The sequence below is a fragment of the Ziziphus jujuba genome, chromosome 5 (genome assembly GCF_031755915.1).
Source record: "Ziziphus jujuba cultivar Dongzao chromosome 5, ASM3175591v1".
NCBI classification, from domain to species: domain Eukaryota; kingdom Viridiplantae; phylum Streptophyta; class Magnoliopsida; order Rosales; family Rhamnaceae; genus Ziziphus; species Ziziphus jujuba.
Window position 1 is genome coordinate 26,412,534 of NC_083383.1, and position 15,455 is coordinate 26,427,988.

Here is a 15,455-nt window from a genome sequence, read left to right on the forward strand (position 1 = left end):
TATGGATATAATATGTATAATCATTGTATAACATTACATTTTTTGGATACAGTTTAGCACATCATACAAAAGCTGCATAAAATAGCCTTATATAGTATTAATGCAAACCAATGTTTGGTAACTTTTGAGCTAAAAAAACATTGATACGGGACTCATATATAATACCATCTTCCCTTAACTATTTAAGCCCAAGGGATATGGATTTTAGCTATCCAAAAAAACCTCCCCAGTACCAACTGGACTCCACATCTATTTCACGCCCAAACTAACCTTTTTTTACCCCTCTTTGTCGTCTATGTATCCACCATCCACAAATTCAAGCTTTTTTTTTTTTTTTTTTTATTTTAATTTTTGCATCCACAAATTCAAGCTCCTTTGTTCTTAATTTTAATTTTTGTTTTTGTTTTTTCTCATTCATTTTCTTATTTGGCTTCTCACTCACTTCCTTTTTTTACCCAAATAAACACTTTTCTATTTCTTTTGCTGATTTATTATGTTGTTATTAGTTTGCAGTATATTTTTGTCCAACTTTATTTGTAAAAATTGATTCTTTTCTAATTCTTTTTTATACATTATATTTTTATCATAAAATGGATCAATCATAAACGATTCCATTGTGTCATGAATGAAGTCTTCTTTCTAATATTTTACCGACGTTTTAAAATAGTTTATTTTATAAATATTGCATTTACAAATATTATTTGCTGTTAATTTTTGTACAATTATAATCTAAAAGTATTTGGTTAAATACTGTTTATCGTTTTTATGTAATTTAATTTTTGATAATTTATTTAATATTGTAATAGACAAAAATATATATAAATATATTTTTATTATATAGTTCTGCAATAAATACAGTATAATAATAATAATAATAATAATAATATAATACAAATAAATACAATACAAGTTAATATAATTCTACCAGCTTTTCTATCTATAGATAACCTTTTCCCCCAATTTGGTTAAGCTTTTAACCAAAACATAAACAATTTAAAAGTAAAGCGTCAAACCACAAATTGTTTTGTCTTCAAAATTGCTTCCTTATGGGTTTGTTTATCTCTACTGGTGTCTGAGACCGTCCTACGAAGAAGAGCAATGTAGAATTTTTCTATCCTCAAATCGAATTGGTACAGAGCAAGTTTTCAGCTGCAAACGAATTAACCAAAATAAAAAATAAAAAATAGATAGTTACAATTTTATTTGTTTATATATGTCTATGTGTGAACTCTTAAATCTTTTTTTTTTTAATATTGTTTAAAAAATATTAAAAATCATTCTTTTTTTTTTTTTTTTAATATTGTTTATATGTGAACTCTTAAATCTTTCTTATAGAAATCAACTGCATCACTGGAAATTTCACCACATCACCTTAATGAGATAGTGTTTAGATTATAGCAAGCTTAGGTAACCATCAAGCTACGAGAAAATCGTTTATTTATTTGTTTATATTTTTTTTAAAAAAAAGGTTATGAGAAAATATAAAATTTTATTTAGACCTCCCTATTTTATCTAAATTACACTTAGATCTACATTTTAAAAAAATTATTATTAATCTTTTACTTGTCAATTTTTACCAACTATTTTTAAATGGTTGGAGGACAAATTTATATTTTTACAATATTATTTAATCATAAATTATCAATTGTTAATCAGTGTAGAGACAAAAATTATATTTAAATTCTTTCATATTATTAACTTTTCAACTTTTGGATATTTTTTCCCCTTCAAATTTTACATGATAATTCTATTGACTTGTAAATAATATACAAACTAAGACAATAATCTTTGTGAATTTTATAAAAACAATATCATTGATTCAACGGAAGCGCATATGATTATTTTTCCGTGAAATAAGCACACACTTTATGAGCATAGAGGTGAAAGGTTAAAATAATGTAGGTCTGCTCACAAATAGTCATATAAACCATGACAGCCTACGATTTCATATACTTTTTTTGGCTGAGAAAAAACCTACCATTTCATATACTTTTTTTTTGGCTGAAAAAAGCCCTACTATTTCATATACTAAGATGCATCTCTATTAACATTAATATAAACTTCATCCTTTACATTCAGAATTCAATTAGAAAATTGAAATAACTGACATGTTTTCATTTTCTGACCACCTCACTAATACCATTGGGTCAAAAATTTGTAGCAAAAGCCCACCATCCCCATTCACATATTTCAAGCAGGGATACTTCTTCCCCATAATCTCATAGTACCAATTAAAACCCATAAAATAGCAAAAACTGCCACAAGAACTGGAAACAAAATGAAACCCCTTTTACTGACTGCCTTTCTCACAGTTTCAGCATTATTACCTGCAACATCATTTGTGTTTCTAGCATTTATTCTCATCCTGCTAAAGCTAGACATCCGTCCAAAAGCACGATTCACCAATGCATTCTCAGCAGCAGAAGCAGGAGTAGTAGGTATTGACTCCACAAAGGCCCATAAAGCCGAAGAGAGCCGACTCGTAGCAGCGCCATTATTGCTAGTTTGATTTTTATTTGCTTCTGCTTGATAATTTGACGAATCACATACCACACCTAAAAACGATCAGAACTTACAATATTAGAAACTGCCTACCTTATCATACAGTCTTTAAAAAGAGAATTTCCAGTTTTCCAGTAAGGAAATATGAACACAAAATTAGAACAGTAGTTCCAATCATTGAAATCAATCACACATGAGAGGAATACTTGATATAAGAGCTTTTGAAGCTGGCTCAAATCCCTATTCCACATAGGTCTTTTGCCACCTCCACAGCTGTGAAGACCGGCGTGAAAGCCAGCAACAATGTCCAAATCAAAACACTGCTCAGTAAATATTGTCATTCGCAGCTGTTTAAAAAGCAGTGCAATGAAACTGCACAGATTAAAGTACCTGAAGAGGGATTTGACAGAGAACCATAATTTACTTCTGCAGAAGTATAGTTATTTATCCCCTGATCATGTGCCCACAGCTGATTGTCAATCTGAGCTGAACCATCTGGATAGAACTGATTGTTGATTTGGTCTACACCATCTGGATACAGCTGGTTGTTAATATGACCACTGTCTGAATATATCTGATTGTAAATTGGGTCTAAGCCTTCTGGATACATCTGATTATTAACCAGGCTTGCACCAGCTGCATTGGCTTGTAACTGATAACCAAATTGAGTCACCATATTCTGTTCAAGGGAATTTACATATGGCTGTGAAATTGTTGCCTGGTCAGTTGGCTCCATTTCATTCAGAAACATGCCTGCATCCTGAAACAGGTCAAGCTCACTTAATCCGTCGGTCTCATCAAACCGCAAGTTACCAAGGGATTGATCTGAGTTTGCAAAATTGGGTTCAGGACCGAGTAGATCATCCATCTCCAAGAAATCCTCTTCAGGTAGTATGAGAGGCTGCTCCTGTTCATGAATGTTAGGAGCAGATGTGACCTCAGATACCTCATGTGATTGCAATTGGGAGACAGCAGACTCAGTGACATCGAAGCTGGCCTGCAAATTACACTGCTGAACATTGGACTGCACAGGTTCTGGCAGGACAATATCTCTGGAAGATGGATCCACCAAAGTACTTTGAGTTTCTTGTTCACTCATAACCTACAAGATTAAATTCATAAAGTAAGTTTCTGAACAATATAAAGCTAAAAAAGTTTCTGAACTATATAAAGCTAAAAAAGTTTCTGAACTATATAAAGCTAAAAACAACAGGAATAGTCTATGGTACCAGTAACAAAAACTGTAAAAACTGTAACCACAAATAGTTTATACTTGATTAAGTGCTTTGATGATCATCCTTAAAAGTAATGAAAATTTAAGCGTGGAACTATACATATACCAAATAAGTAAAAGATGACACTCATGAAAGGGAAGATTATACAATTTTCACAGGTCACACAATCATCCTAATAAGTTCTTTTTAAGTTTAAAACGTATCCTTCAACCTATCCAACAAGGTGACTCCCATTTCGGTCATTTTTAACTAGTCTAGAAAAACATTGCTTAACAACTCAGACTATATACCTCAGGAACCTGCTAAGATCAGGGAATTCAGTTCATTCTGAGTTTGTTAGACCATTCCAGATATTCAAAAGCCAACATACCACAATACAAACATATTCCAGATATTCAAAAGCCGACATACCACAACACAAACATTCTTGTAATCAATAACAAGAGGAAGATATTAAGGAAAATCACAACTGCTGGAGAAAGAGAGAGCAGATAAATAACAAACCTGAGAAAGGGTATAAGTGTAAGCATTGTTGTGAGGCAGGTCAAGCGGGACTTCAGCAATCTGTTTGAAGAATTGCTCAAGATCATTCGAAGGAGGGATTTGTCTTTCAACTCTCACATCACCGTTTGAAATAAACTCTCGGTCTTTATTAACTGGATCATTCAGAGTTATAGGACTGTTAAAATTTGGGCATTCATCGTCAGCCCAATCTTCTTCTCTGAAGGGTGCTCCATATTGCTCGCCATTTTTAGGGCCAGGTCCACTTTTTTTGAAGGCCTTGTAAAGTGCATAATATTCCTAGAAAACAGAGAGTGAAGGAGAAAAGTTAATAGAGGAAAGATATAATAATATGGAATACTAATTAAAATAAGCCACTCAAGTTGATACCTTTACATTCTGGCATCTCTTGAACTCTTCCTCATCCAAAGTGTATTCATGCATTACCCAGTCAGTACGCTCACCACTAGGTGCACGTCCTTTGTAGAAAACTAAGGTCTTCTTCACCCCAACAGGGCGAGAATTGCATATTATACTACGATCTTTTCCTGTAGCTTTCCAGTAGCCATGTCTGGTTGCCCTATTTGACCTTGCCCCATTAGGGTACTTCCTATCTCTAGGACTGAAAAAGAACCATTGCCTATCTCCACTTCTCAATTTGGATAAACCTGCATATCATTTTGACTTTCCCTTGTAAGAAGACCGATATACAATATAAAAAATGCACGCCAAAAAGAAAAAAAATAAATAAATGAAACAAGAAGAATCACATATGAGTAAAAATTTTGAAAATCTGTTGGACCTTTCATGCAATCTTATAGCAGTCCAAATTAAACAAACAGATGAAAATAACTGTCCTTACAAACAATGAAGAATTTATATACATCACAGCAAGAACCCAAGACGAATTCTGAACAACAGAAAGATGATGCTAATTTACAACAATCAAAATCCTACGTCAACCTAAACCTACACGTCTTGAAGTTGAAGACAAGCCAACATTTTACTATGCTGAACCAAGATAATAACACAAATATATCATACGTAAACAATTTTATTTTCTTATATGTAAACAGTCAACTAACAGACGAACTCCAAACATCCAGCAACTGCAGTTCAGTTAAGACCAAACTAAAGCTTCCATAAACAATCCATTCCACCAAAAAAGACCAAATTGCATAAAAAATTAATCCTACATAAGAATCCCAATCAAGAAGCACAAAACCAAAACAAAATTCCGAACCAAACGCAAATAATCAAAATTAAACCTAACCAAAACTAAATCAAATATCCATCTGAAACCAAGGACCAAACAAAATTTCTAATCAACCAAAACCTAGAATCAATCCATACTACTTACCCAACATGGGTCAGAATCATTAAAACAAAAATCAAAAGTGGAATAATATCAAAATCTAAACAATAAAACCATGATTTAACAATCATACACCAGTTCCTTACACTAAAATCCAAACGCAAGCAATCAAACAAACAAACCACCGACTTGGTAACACAAAACACCCATAAGCAAATAAACAAATCCAATTTCACCGCAACTACTCAATTTTCGCACTTTCCAAACAACCCAACAACAGTAAAAACACATCATAACCACAAAACGCGAAACAAACCCAAAATTACCCAGATAACAAAAAGATCAGAAAACGTATAAAACAAAAAATCCAGCCATGAGAAAAAGTTCTTAAAAAAAAAAAACAAAAACAAAAGGAAGAAAAAAACCCATACCAGGCAATTCCTCAGGGTCCCACTTGTAGACATCAGTCTCGGCGATGATGTCAATCTTCAACCTCTTCCCACAGATCTTCTTCTTCAAATAATAGAGAACCAATTCTTCGTCGGTGGGATGGAATCGAAACCCCGGAGGCCACACCTGATTGTCGCAGAAACCCCCCACGGAAGCGTCCGATGAAACCATCGACCAAGAGAATTTTTCTCACTCAAAAAGAAAAACCCACAAAAAAAAAAAAGGATAAATAAACAAATAATCCAAAAACTCAAAATAAAACCCTCTTCAAAGAAGTGTTTCAAGAAAAAACAATTTTGATCGGAAATAGAAAGAAGAACAGCTACATAATAGGATTAGAATTTTCAGCAAAAGGGTTCGACCAAACCCTCAAAAGAGAGATCAGATAAAAAGAGAGAGAGGGCTTGGAGGGTTTTTGGTCAAAGATGAAGAAAATGTTTGGTGGTGGCTGAGAACAAATGAGATAGAGAGGCTTTTGTCAACAGAAAGTGTTTGCGTCGAAACTTCCTTGCACAAGGGGAAACCTTTTTGGTGAGAGTAGTAGTCGAGTGTGTGAGTAACTATTTAGTTTACTGTGGGACTGATTAGCTTTTTTTGTACTTGACTCAACCACTGACCGTTAAAATGTTGTGTCCTTTTGATCATCCAATTAGAAGAGGTTTCAGGATGAGTACTACTGTACTCGATTACTGTTTTTTACTTTTTTTTTACGTTGTATTATTTATATATATATATATATATATATCTCAAAAAGTTTTCATTTTGTTTGTTTCCTATGTACTATAATTTTAATTATTAATTAATTTTTTAACAATGACCGGATAAAAATACATAAATAAATAAAAAGTTTGATTTTTTTTTTAAATTATAGATTGTAAATCATTTTTATTTCTTAATTTTCTTGTTTTGATATTAGCAAATTTTATTTCGACAGGAAAAAAAGTATTTGCAATTCAGAACATTTTAGTTTTATCATATATTAACTAATTTTGAACAACCAATGAAAAGAGGATTTAAATTTTTTTTTGGTTAAAATTTTCTTTCATATTTAATTATATTGCCTAAAGTCGAAAAATTTTTATATTAAAATTTTGTTTAATTAGTCATGAATTTAGAATATATTTGTCAAAAATTTATAATTTAAAAAAATATATATTTTAATCATAAAATAAATAAATAAATAAATTTATTTATTTATTTTATTTTGAAAATTAAAAAGAAAGATTTCATCACAAAACTTTGAATCTAGAACTTGGGTTGTCGAAGTCCATATTTTATCATACATAATTTGTTTTTACTTTTTCTAATGCTTCAATCTTAAGATTAGTTTTTAATTCAAATTTGATACAAATTTATTTTTATTGGATATCAATTAGAATATATTTTTATTTATTAATAGATTTTTGGCTCATCCAACCTATTATAGTGACTACTTATCAGAATTCAAACCCAAAAAATACATATATCATCATCAAATTAACCAAACTCTGTACGGACGCAATATATTGCGCGAGCATTATAAACATTTTTTGAGGGAAAAAAAAAAAAGAGTATTATAAACATTCTTTGCTCACATTTTCTATCCTCGCATAAAATTATGCTTTTAAAAGTCAAAAATACAAAAATAAAAATTAAAAAAGAATTATGCTTTGGGGACCATTCTAATATTTTAATCGAGCTGAAAAGGAAATCATGTTGGCTCAATACGTGCCATGCACATGACGTGATTGACTTTTCCATTCGGAGTGTTCACACTATAAAATATATATTTTTTCGTTATTTTATTTATTTACTGGATTGAAATAATTGAATTTAATCTTAAAATCAATTGCATAGTCACTTTCTCTTCTTCTTTTTTTCTTTTTTTTTTTTTTTTTTTTTTTTTTTTTGTTTGGTGAATCGACAGCACAAACCAATTCAAAACTCAACCTAATGAAGCAAAGGTGTTGAATTTACAGATTTGATGGGATTGTTGACCGTGTTGGTTTTATTTTTTTGACCAAAATTGATTTAATTATATTATCAATACTATTTATTGCGCATTTTATTTTAAATAGATATTTTAGTTGATTAGTGGGCTGTTTTATTGGATAAAAGGTTAGAAAGTGTCCTCCCTAGGCAAACCAATGTTTTAGCTTATTGGGTAAGCATGATGGAGCCTTGTCAATCTAAATTTAGAACTAGTGTCCACTTTTAGTTTGTCTGATCCTTTTGTATCTACAATGAAATGAATTAGGAAAGTGATTTGTTAACTATGGCTTGATTCATTGACAACTTGCTTGTTGTATGTTGGCCCTTTTGGTTACTAACATCCCCTTTTTCAGCTTAAAAAAAGAAAGGTTGGAAAGTGTCCTTATCATTGTTATTTCTTTTTTGACCTTAACAGTATCACTCGGTTCTAGAGAGAATATTTGGACCTTGTGATTAATAGAGTATTTTTAGTATTTTTTTTCTTTGTTTGTGTTTGGTGAAAACAAAATAAGAAATGATCTTTGGGAGATTTGAAAAATTAAAATAAAAAGAAAAATATATTTATCATCATTAATGGCAATTATAGTAGAGAATTTAGTATATATAGTTTCATTATTAATTTATATTTTTATCCTCATTTAAAATGACTATTAAAGATATTTAATAACTAAACATTTTTAAATAATCTTTTTATACAATCTCATTATTTCTTTTAAATAATATGTAACATATATTTTTTCTTGTCTAACTTATACTCCATTTATAAACTAAAATAACAGATACAACAACTATTTACAAATTATGGAAATCCAAAAATATGAAACAATAAAATGTATTTAGTTTTTTTTTTTTTTTTTTTTGTGATGATTCCTTTAGTTTGTATTTTTTTTTTCTATTTCTTACCAACGACTAGGTCGAAACAACGCATATTTGATTTTGGTATACTGAAATTTGTCTTTTAATTGGAAGTTTCGAACCAAACATTTATAATTGTTTAGAAGTGTCCATCTGGACATTCTTAACATGTTTGGCTTTTATCCATCGAAGATTGTATATACCAGCATTCATTCTCATGCGGTGCACAATATGGTATGTGCAATCATAATAGATGATTTTAAAAATAATCTATAATATATAATTATTAATTATGTTTGAAAACTTATTTAAAAATTTTATTGTTAATAAGTATATTTGAATTTTTTTTTTCAATCTGTACTATAAAAATAAATTAAAAACTAAAAATTTAACCTCTATATATGATATTATTCAATTATAAAATTCAAATTTAAAAATATTTACCCATATAATTTTTTCCATATATGAAAATTTACCTATCTAATTTTCTCCATCTCTTGAATTTGAATTCAAATTCAACTATATTTTTTTATTCCTTAAAAATAATTAATTTCCATATATGAAATACTCATAATATTATTTAATTATTATTTTTGATGTTATTATTATTATTACTACTATTATTATCATCATCATTATTATTATTATTATTATTATTATGATGTATCCTATAAATACAATTTTACCTTATAAAGTAATTATTTTTAAAATTTAAATTAAAAAATATTTACCAATTTAATTTTTTCCATATATAAAATACAAATTCAAATTTAAATTCCAATGTATTTATATAATTTAATTCAATTTCAAATATAATTATATAATATTTTCGAGATATTAAAATTCAAATTCAAATATATTTTTTGATTTTCTGTAAATAATTAATTTCTCTATATTAAATCATCATTACCATATATGTTCGTTTGTACATTATAACACAGATCAACATCAAATTATATATAATTTATGTTGTGTGGTATATATTTATTTCAATATTAGATATAATTTGATTATGATCTATATTTAATGTGTATGACAATATTCATTATAATAAAATTTTAATGTATAATATTACAAATATATATTTATTGTTGTTCAAAATTTATTTTAAAACAAAAATTGATTTATATATATATTTGGATGCAACTATAAAGGGCAAATTTTTTTTTATACTTTTTCAATCAATTATCTAATATTATAATAACAAAAATATATATTTTTAAATACAATCAATAAAGGTAAAAAATTTCATTCTTTTAAATACTTGTTATATTTGGTACTGACTGATTAATATTTTAATAGAATCAATTTAAATTTAAATTCAAATTCAAATATATTTTTTTGATTTCTTAAAAATAATTAATTTTCATATACTAAATGCTCATAATATAATTTATTTATTTATTATTTTTATTATTATTTATCCTATAAACATATTTTTCCTCATAAAATAAATTACTTATGGAATTCAAATTAAAAAATGTTTACCTATTTAATTTTTTCCAGCTATAAAATTCTAATTCTAATTTAAATTCAGATATATTTATATAATTTAATTTATGGTGTGTTGTATATATTTTATTTTAATATTATATATAATTTATTATGTTCTAATTTAATGTGCATGATAATATTCATTATAGTAAAATTTTATATGTATAATATTATAAATATATATTTATTTATTTCAAATAAAAGTTGGTTTTATATATATTTGGGTACAACTATAAAAGGTAATTTTTTTTTATTTTTCAATTAATTATCTAATATTATAATAATAAAAATATATATTTTTAAATACAATAAAAAAAGATAAAAAAATTTCATACTTTTAAATAGTTGTTCTATTTGGTAATGATTGATTAATATTTTGATAGGATCATAAATAATAAAAAAAAGGGGATGATTTTTTGTTGATGATTTTTGAGGAAATTTAAAATGATAATATGCTGATACATAGCATTCACTCTTCTTTTTTTTATATATTATATAGATATACAGATATTAAGTACTGTACATTAGGAAATATGTCAATTTTTTTTTAATCATTGATGCTTTACATCTAATTGAATACAAAAAATATGCAAGATGAAAAATATATAGATAATGAAAAAATTAGATTAGAATCTCTTGTTGATTACACCAATACATTTACAACAGATAGGGTAATCTTTTCTTTTTTTTTTTTTTTGCACATTTATATGTAATTTTTAATGTTCATATAAATTTTAATGCTTTTATACTTGATATTCTATAGGTTTTTACAAGAAGGGAGTTGCTCATTAACTGGGCAAGGGACACAGAAAAAAATGGTATAGGGATTGTGATTAAAATATCTACTAAAGGTGGTGATGGAAGAAATCTAAGATTATTTATTATTTAAGAGAGAAGTGGTTTTTATAGACCTTTTGCAAAAGTTAAATACGAACCAAAGTGAAAGAGATATAAGGTAATTGGAACCAAGAAGTGAAATTGTCCATTTACTTTGAAAGGATGTAAATTGACTAGCAATGATGATTAGAGTTTGCGAATTGTTTGAGGGGTTTATAATCATCCAGCAGCCCAACATCTTGAAAGACATTCATTTGTTGGAAAGCTTACTAAGTAAGAAATTAATATTTTGGTTGATATAACCAAAAGTTAAGTTAAACCAAAAGAGATATTAATTACATTAAACAGGAGGGATGAAAATAATATTAGTACAATAAAGACCATTTATAATGCTTGACATAAGGGTAAGGTAATTGAGAAGGCTGAGAAATTGCAAATGTAACAATTATTAAGCAAGTTGTCTGAGCATGATTATGTTAAGTAGCATTGACGTAATGAAGAAATAGAGTCTGTTACAGACTTGTTTTGAGTGCATCCTTTAGGAATTACTTTATTGTGAGTTTTTTCTAGAGTGCTGATAATGGATTGCACATATAAAACAAATAGGTATTATTTGCCTGTGTTAGAAATAATTTGTGTGACATCTACTGAGCTAACATTTTCCAGTTACTTTTTTATATCTTCAATTTGAACGTGAGGATAACTACATATGGGCATTGAAAAAATTGAAAAATTTAATGCATGAATATGTTTTTCCAAATGTTATTGTGACAAATAGAGAAATAGCTTTAATGAATGCCATCTAGAAAGTTTTTCCTACTGTAATTCATCTTCTTTATAGATGATATATATAAAAACATATATTCACTTAATGTAAGAATATGTTTGAAAAGGGCGCTGGGAAGCATTCATTTCTAATTGGAGTGTGCTTGTGCCTTATTCCACTGAAGAACAATATTAGCAACATTTGTAGTCATAAAAAATATATTTTTTCTAAATATATGAAGGCAGTTGAATATGTTAAGAAAGCATGGTTGAAGAAGTACAAAGAAAAATTTGTATCAGCATGGACTAACAAAGTTATGCATTTGGAAAATGTGACAACCAATAGGTGAATGTTTTGTTAATGCATGTATTTTTTTATTTTTATGTTTGCTAAAAGTTAATGCATGTATGTTGATATTATTATATTTATGATGCACTTACACTATTGTATTTGAATATTAATTAGAGTAGAGTTTGCTCATGTAAAACTAAAAAGACAACTAGGTTACCCTCAAGGAGATTTTGAGCAATAATGGAATAAGATTTATGCATCGCTAAAACTTTAACATACAACTATAAAAGGTTATCTTGAGAAGAGTTTGAATGTTGTGCAACATCATTTCAAGCCTGCAATACTTAAAGAGTTAAAATGATTTATTGTAATAAGTGCAATGAATACAATCTTTGAAGAATCTAATCGGGCAAACTAAAAAGACAACTAGGTTTGTACTGAGGAGATTTTGAGCAATAATGAAATAAGATTCATGCATTTCTAAAGCTTTAACATACAGCCATAAAAGCTTCTCTTGAGAAAAGTTTGAATGTTGTGCAACATCATTTCAAACCTGCAATATTTAAAGGGTATAAATGATTTATTGCAATGAGTACAATGAATACAATCTTTGAAGAGTCTAATCGGGTAGATCTTATTGGTCCAAATATACATCTATATGGTTTCATGTATAGTCACACATGAGATTGTAGAATACAAACCTGAAAGTCAAACTATTTCTTTCTCATGTGTAGATCCTCATTGGAAGAAACTTGATTTTATGGTTTCACTCGAAGATATGGCATCAAGTGTGAGCTGTACAACTGAAGTAAATACGTTTATTCATAAGTTCAATGAAAATGATACTATTGGAAGAATGCATTTACTTAGAAAGTTTAAAGAAATATTAAATCTAGAATGCACTTCTCTTAGTGAACTCAATGTTAAGATGACTTCATGAGGTCAACCTACGGTAAAATTGGATATTTCAACTCGCCATAATCCATCTAGCTTTGAATATGTAGAATATGGATAAGGTAGTCATTCACCACAATTTTAGCAAAGCGTTTTTTCTGTCAAGCCACCAAAAGCACTGATAGCACCAAAAGCTCTAATAGAGAAAGTGCATCAAACACTCATGGCCATATATCAATCATATATGCAATCATTTCTAGATGAGTTAAGACTTTACTTTGCAGATGTGCAAGATGTTGCTGCTAATGACAAATGTGGTTTTAGAGCCATTACTGGATTGATGAATATAGGTAACGATAAATGGGATCAAGTAAGGAGAGACTTGATAGATAAGTTGAAGTCTAATATAAAGGAGTATGTTACTTTATATTAAATTAGTGATAGAGCAGAAGATTATATTCATATTTTATCATATTTTGAGAGCAATCTAAGTTTCAATCAATGGATGACAATGCCAGATATGGGCCATTTGATAGCTTTCAAAAATGATTCGATCTTAATAAATATATCTAAAACAATGTCTTATTTTTCTTCCTCTTCGTTCAAAAACACCACATATGGATCGTCGTACAATTATCTTTATTGGATTTGTTAATGATAATCATTTTGTCAAGGTATTGTAATTTTTTTTAATAATATTTTTTTAATTTAGTTATATTAATATTTATGTTGATAATATTTTTTATACCTTTTCGTTGTTGTAGTTGTTCATGGTACCAGGATGTTCTATGCCGTGAATTGCTGATAAATGATTTAAACATTGTCAAATATGTGCCCAAGGATGGAAAATACCATATACACTGTAAATAAAAGCTATTAAAGACTTAATTTTAGATAATGTGGCCACTCAGGAGATAATAGATTTAGACAGTCTATAGTTTTAAACAAATTAGTTTGTGATTATACACTAAATGCAATCTTAAAATGATCTTTTTGTACTTTTATTTTGTATTATTGTTATAAGTGATGACAATTGTAGATTTGCATTTTTATCTCTAAATAAAATTAGGACATTCACTAATTCAGTTCAAAATTGAATATCTCTAAATTTAATTCAAACATTTGCAATTGAACAGCTTTAATATGTTCAAAAGTATACAACTGAACATTTTAAAATTGTATAAAAGTTTACAACGAACCATCTAAAAATATATTCATGTGGAATTGCATGATCAGAAGTATACAACTAAACAAACTGACAAGGTTAAGAAGTCTACAACCAAACTTCTGAAAATTTATACTGAAGTTTATGATCGAATGCTCCAAAATAATAAGTTATAATTTTGAAGATGTTTAAAAATATACAACTAAACAACTTTAATATGTTCAGAAGCTATAACCAAACATATTCAGTTGTACAATAGTTTATAATTGAACCATCCAAAAATATAATCTTGGAATTGTTGGATTAGACAAATTCTAACATTTTCAAAAATATACAACTGAACATACTTCAAAATAATAAATTTATGAATGGACGCTCTAAAGTGATAATTTACAACTTTAAATATGTTCAGAAGTGCATGAATGAACGACTTTAAATCAGTTTAGAAGCTTTCAACCGAACAACTTCAAAATTTTACAAAAGTTATAGTTGAACCGTCTAAAAGTATATTTTACAAAAAAGTTATGGAATTGTTAGATTGAACAAATTCAAATATTTCAAATATGTTCATAAGTTCATGATCGAACATCTTGAATATGTACATAAATTTACGATTGAACATTCCAAAATAATAAGTTAGAACTTTCAAGATGTTCAGAAATATATAATTAAACAATTTTGAAGAAGTTTGAAAGTACAAGATTGAGAATTTAAATATGTTTAGAAGTTTAGAATCGAATATTTTACCCAAAAAAAATAAAAATTTAGAAAATAGTACAGGACTGAACTACTTCTAGATGTTCAGAAGTACACGATTGAACATTTACAAAATTGTTCAGAAGTATACTACCAAGCATCTTATAAAGATATATTCATCGTATGAAAATTGTTACAACAAATGTTAAAGCTACATCTAAAATACTTAAATATATATATATATATATATATATATATTCGACTAAATACAAAGTACTTAAATTATCCAATTACATCATTCAGACTAATCCTATCACATCAAAAGCTCAATTACAATTACATATAGAGTTATATCTTAATATAGCTAATCTTTTTTTCTCCTCCTCCTACAATAGTTACTAAGAGGGGTCGAATTTTCTTTATGAGTATAGTTAGAATGCACTCTATCTGTGGGTGCGTTGGAAGTTTCACCAATATGTTGAC

General features: G+C 28.0%; 1 protein-coding gene across 1 annotated transcript; it reads right to left on the reverse strand.

The window, feature by feature from the left end:
- Positions 1–2,019: 2,019 nt before the first annotated feature.
- Positions 2,020–6,494, reverse strand: LOC107421385 (NAC domain-containing protein 17). The gene is made up of 5 exons (XM_016030614.4): positions 5,985–6,494; positions 4,629–4,906; positions 4,242–4,538; positions 2,893–3,604; positions 2,020–2,555 (listed from the first exon to the last, which is right to left on the reverse strand). The coding sequence occupies exons 1-5, from the start codon at positions 6,172–6,174 to the stop codon at positions 2,191–2,193; spliced, it is 1,842 nt and encodes a 613-aa protein (XP_015886100.2). The 5' UTR covers positions 6,175–6,494; the 3' UTR covers positions 2,020–2,190.
- Positions 6,495–15,455: the final 8,961 nt, after the last annotated feature.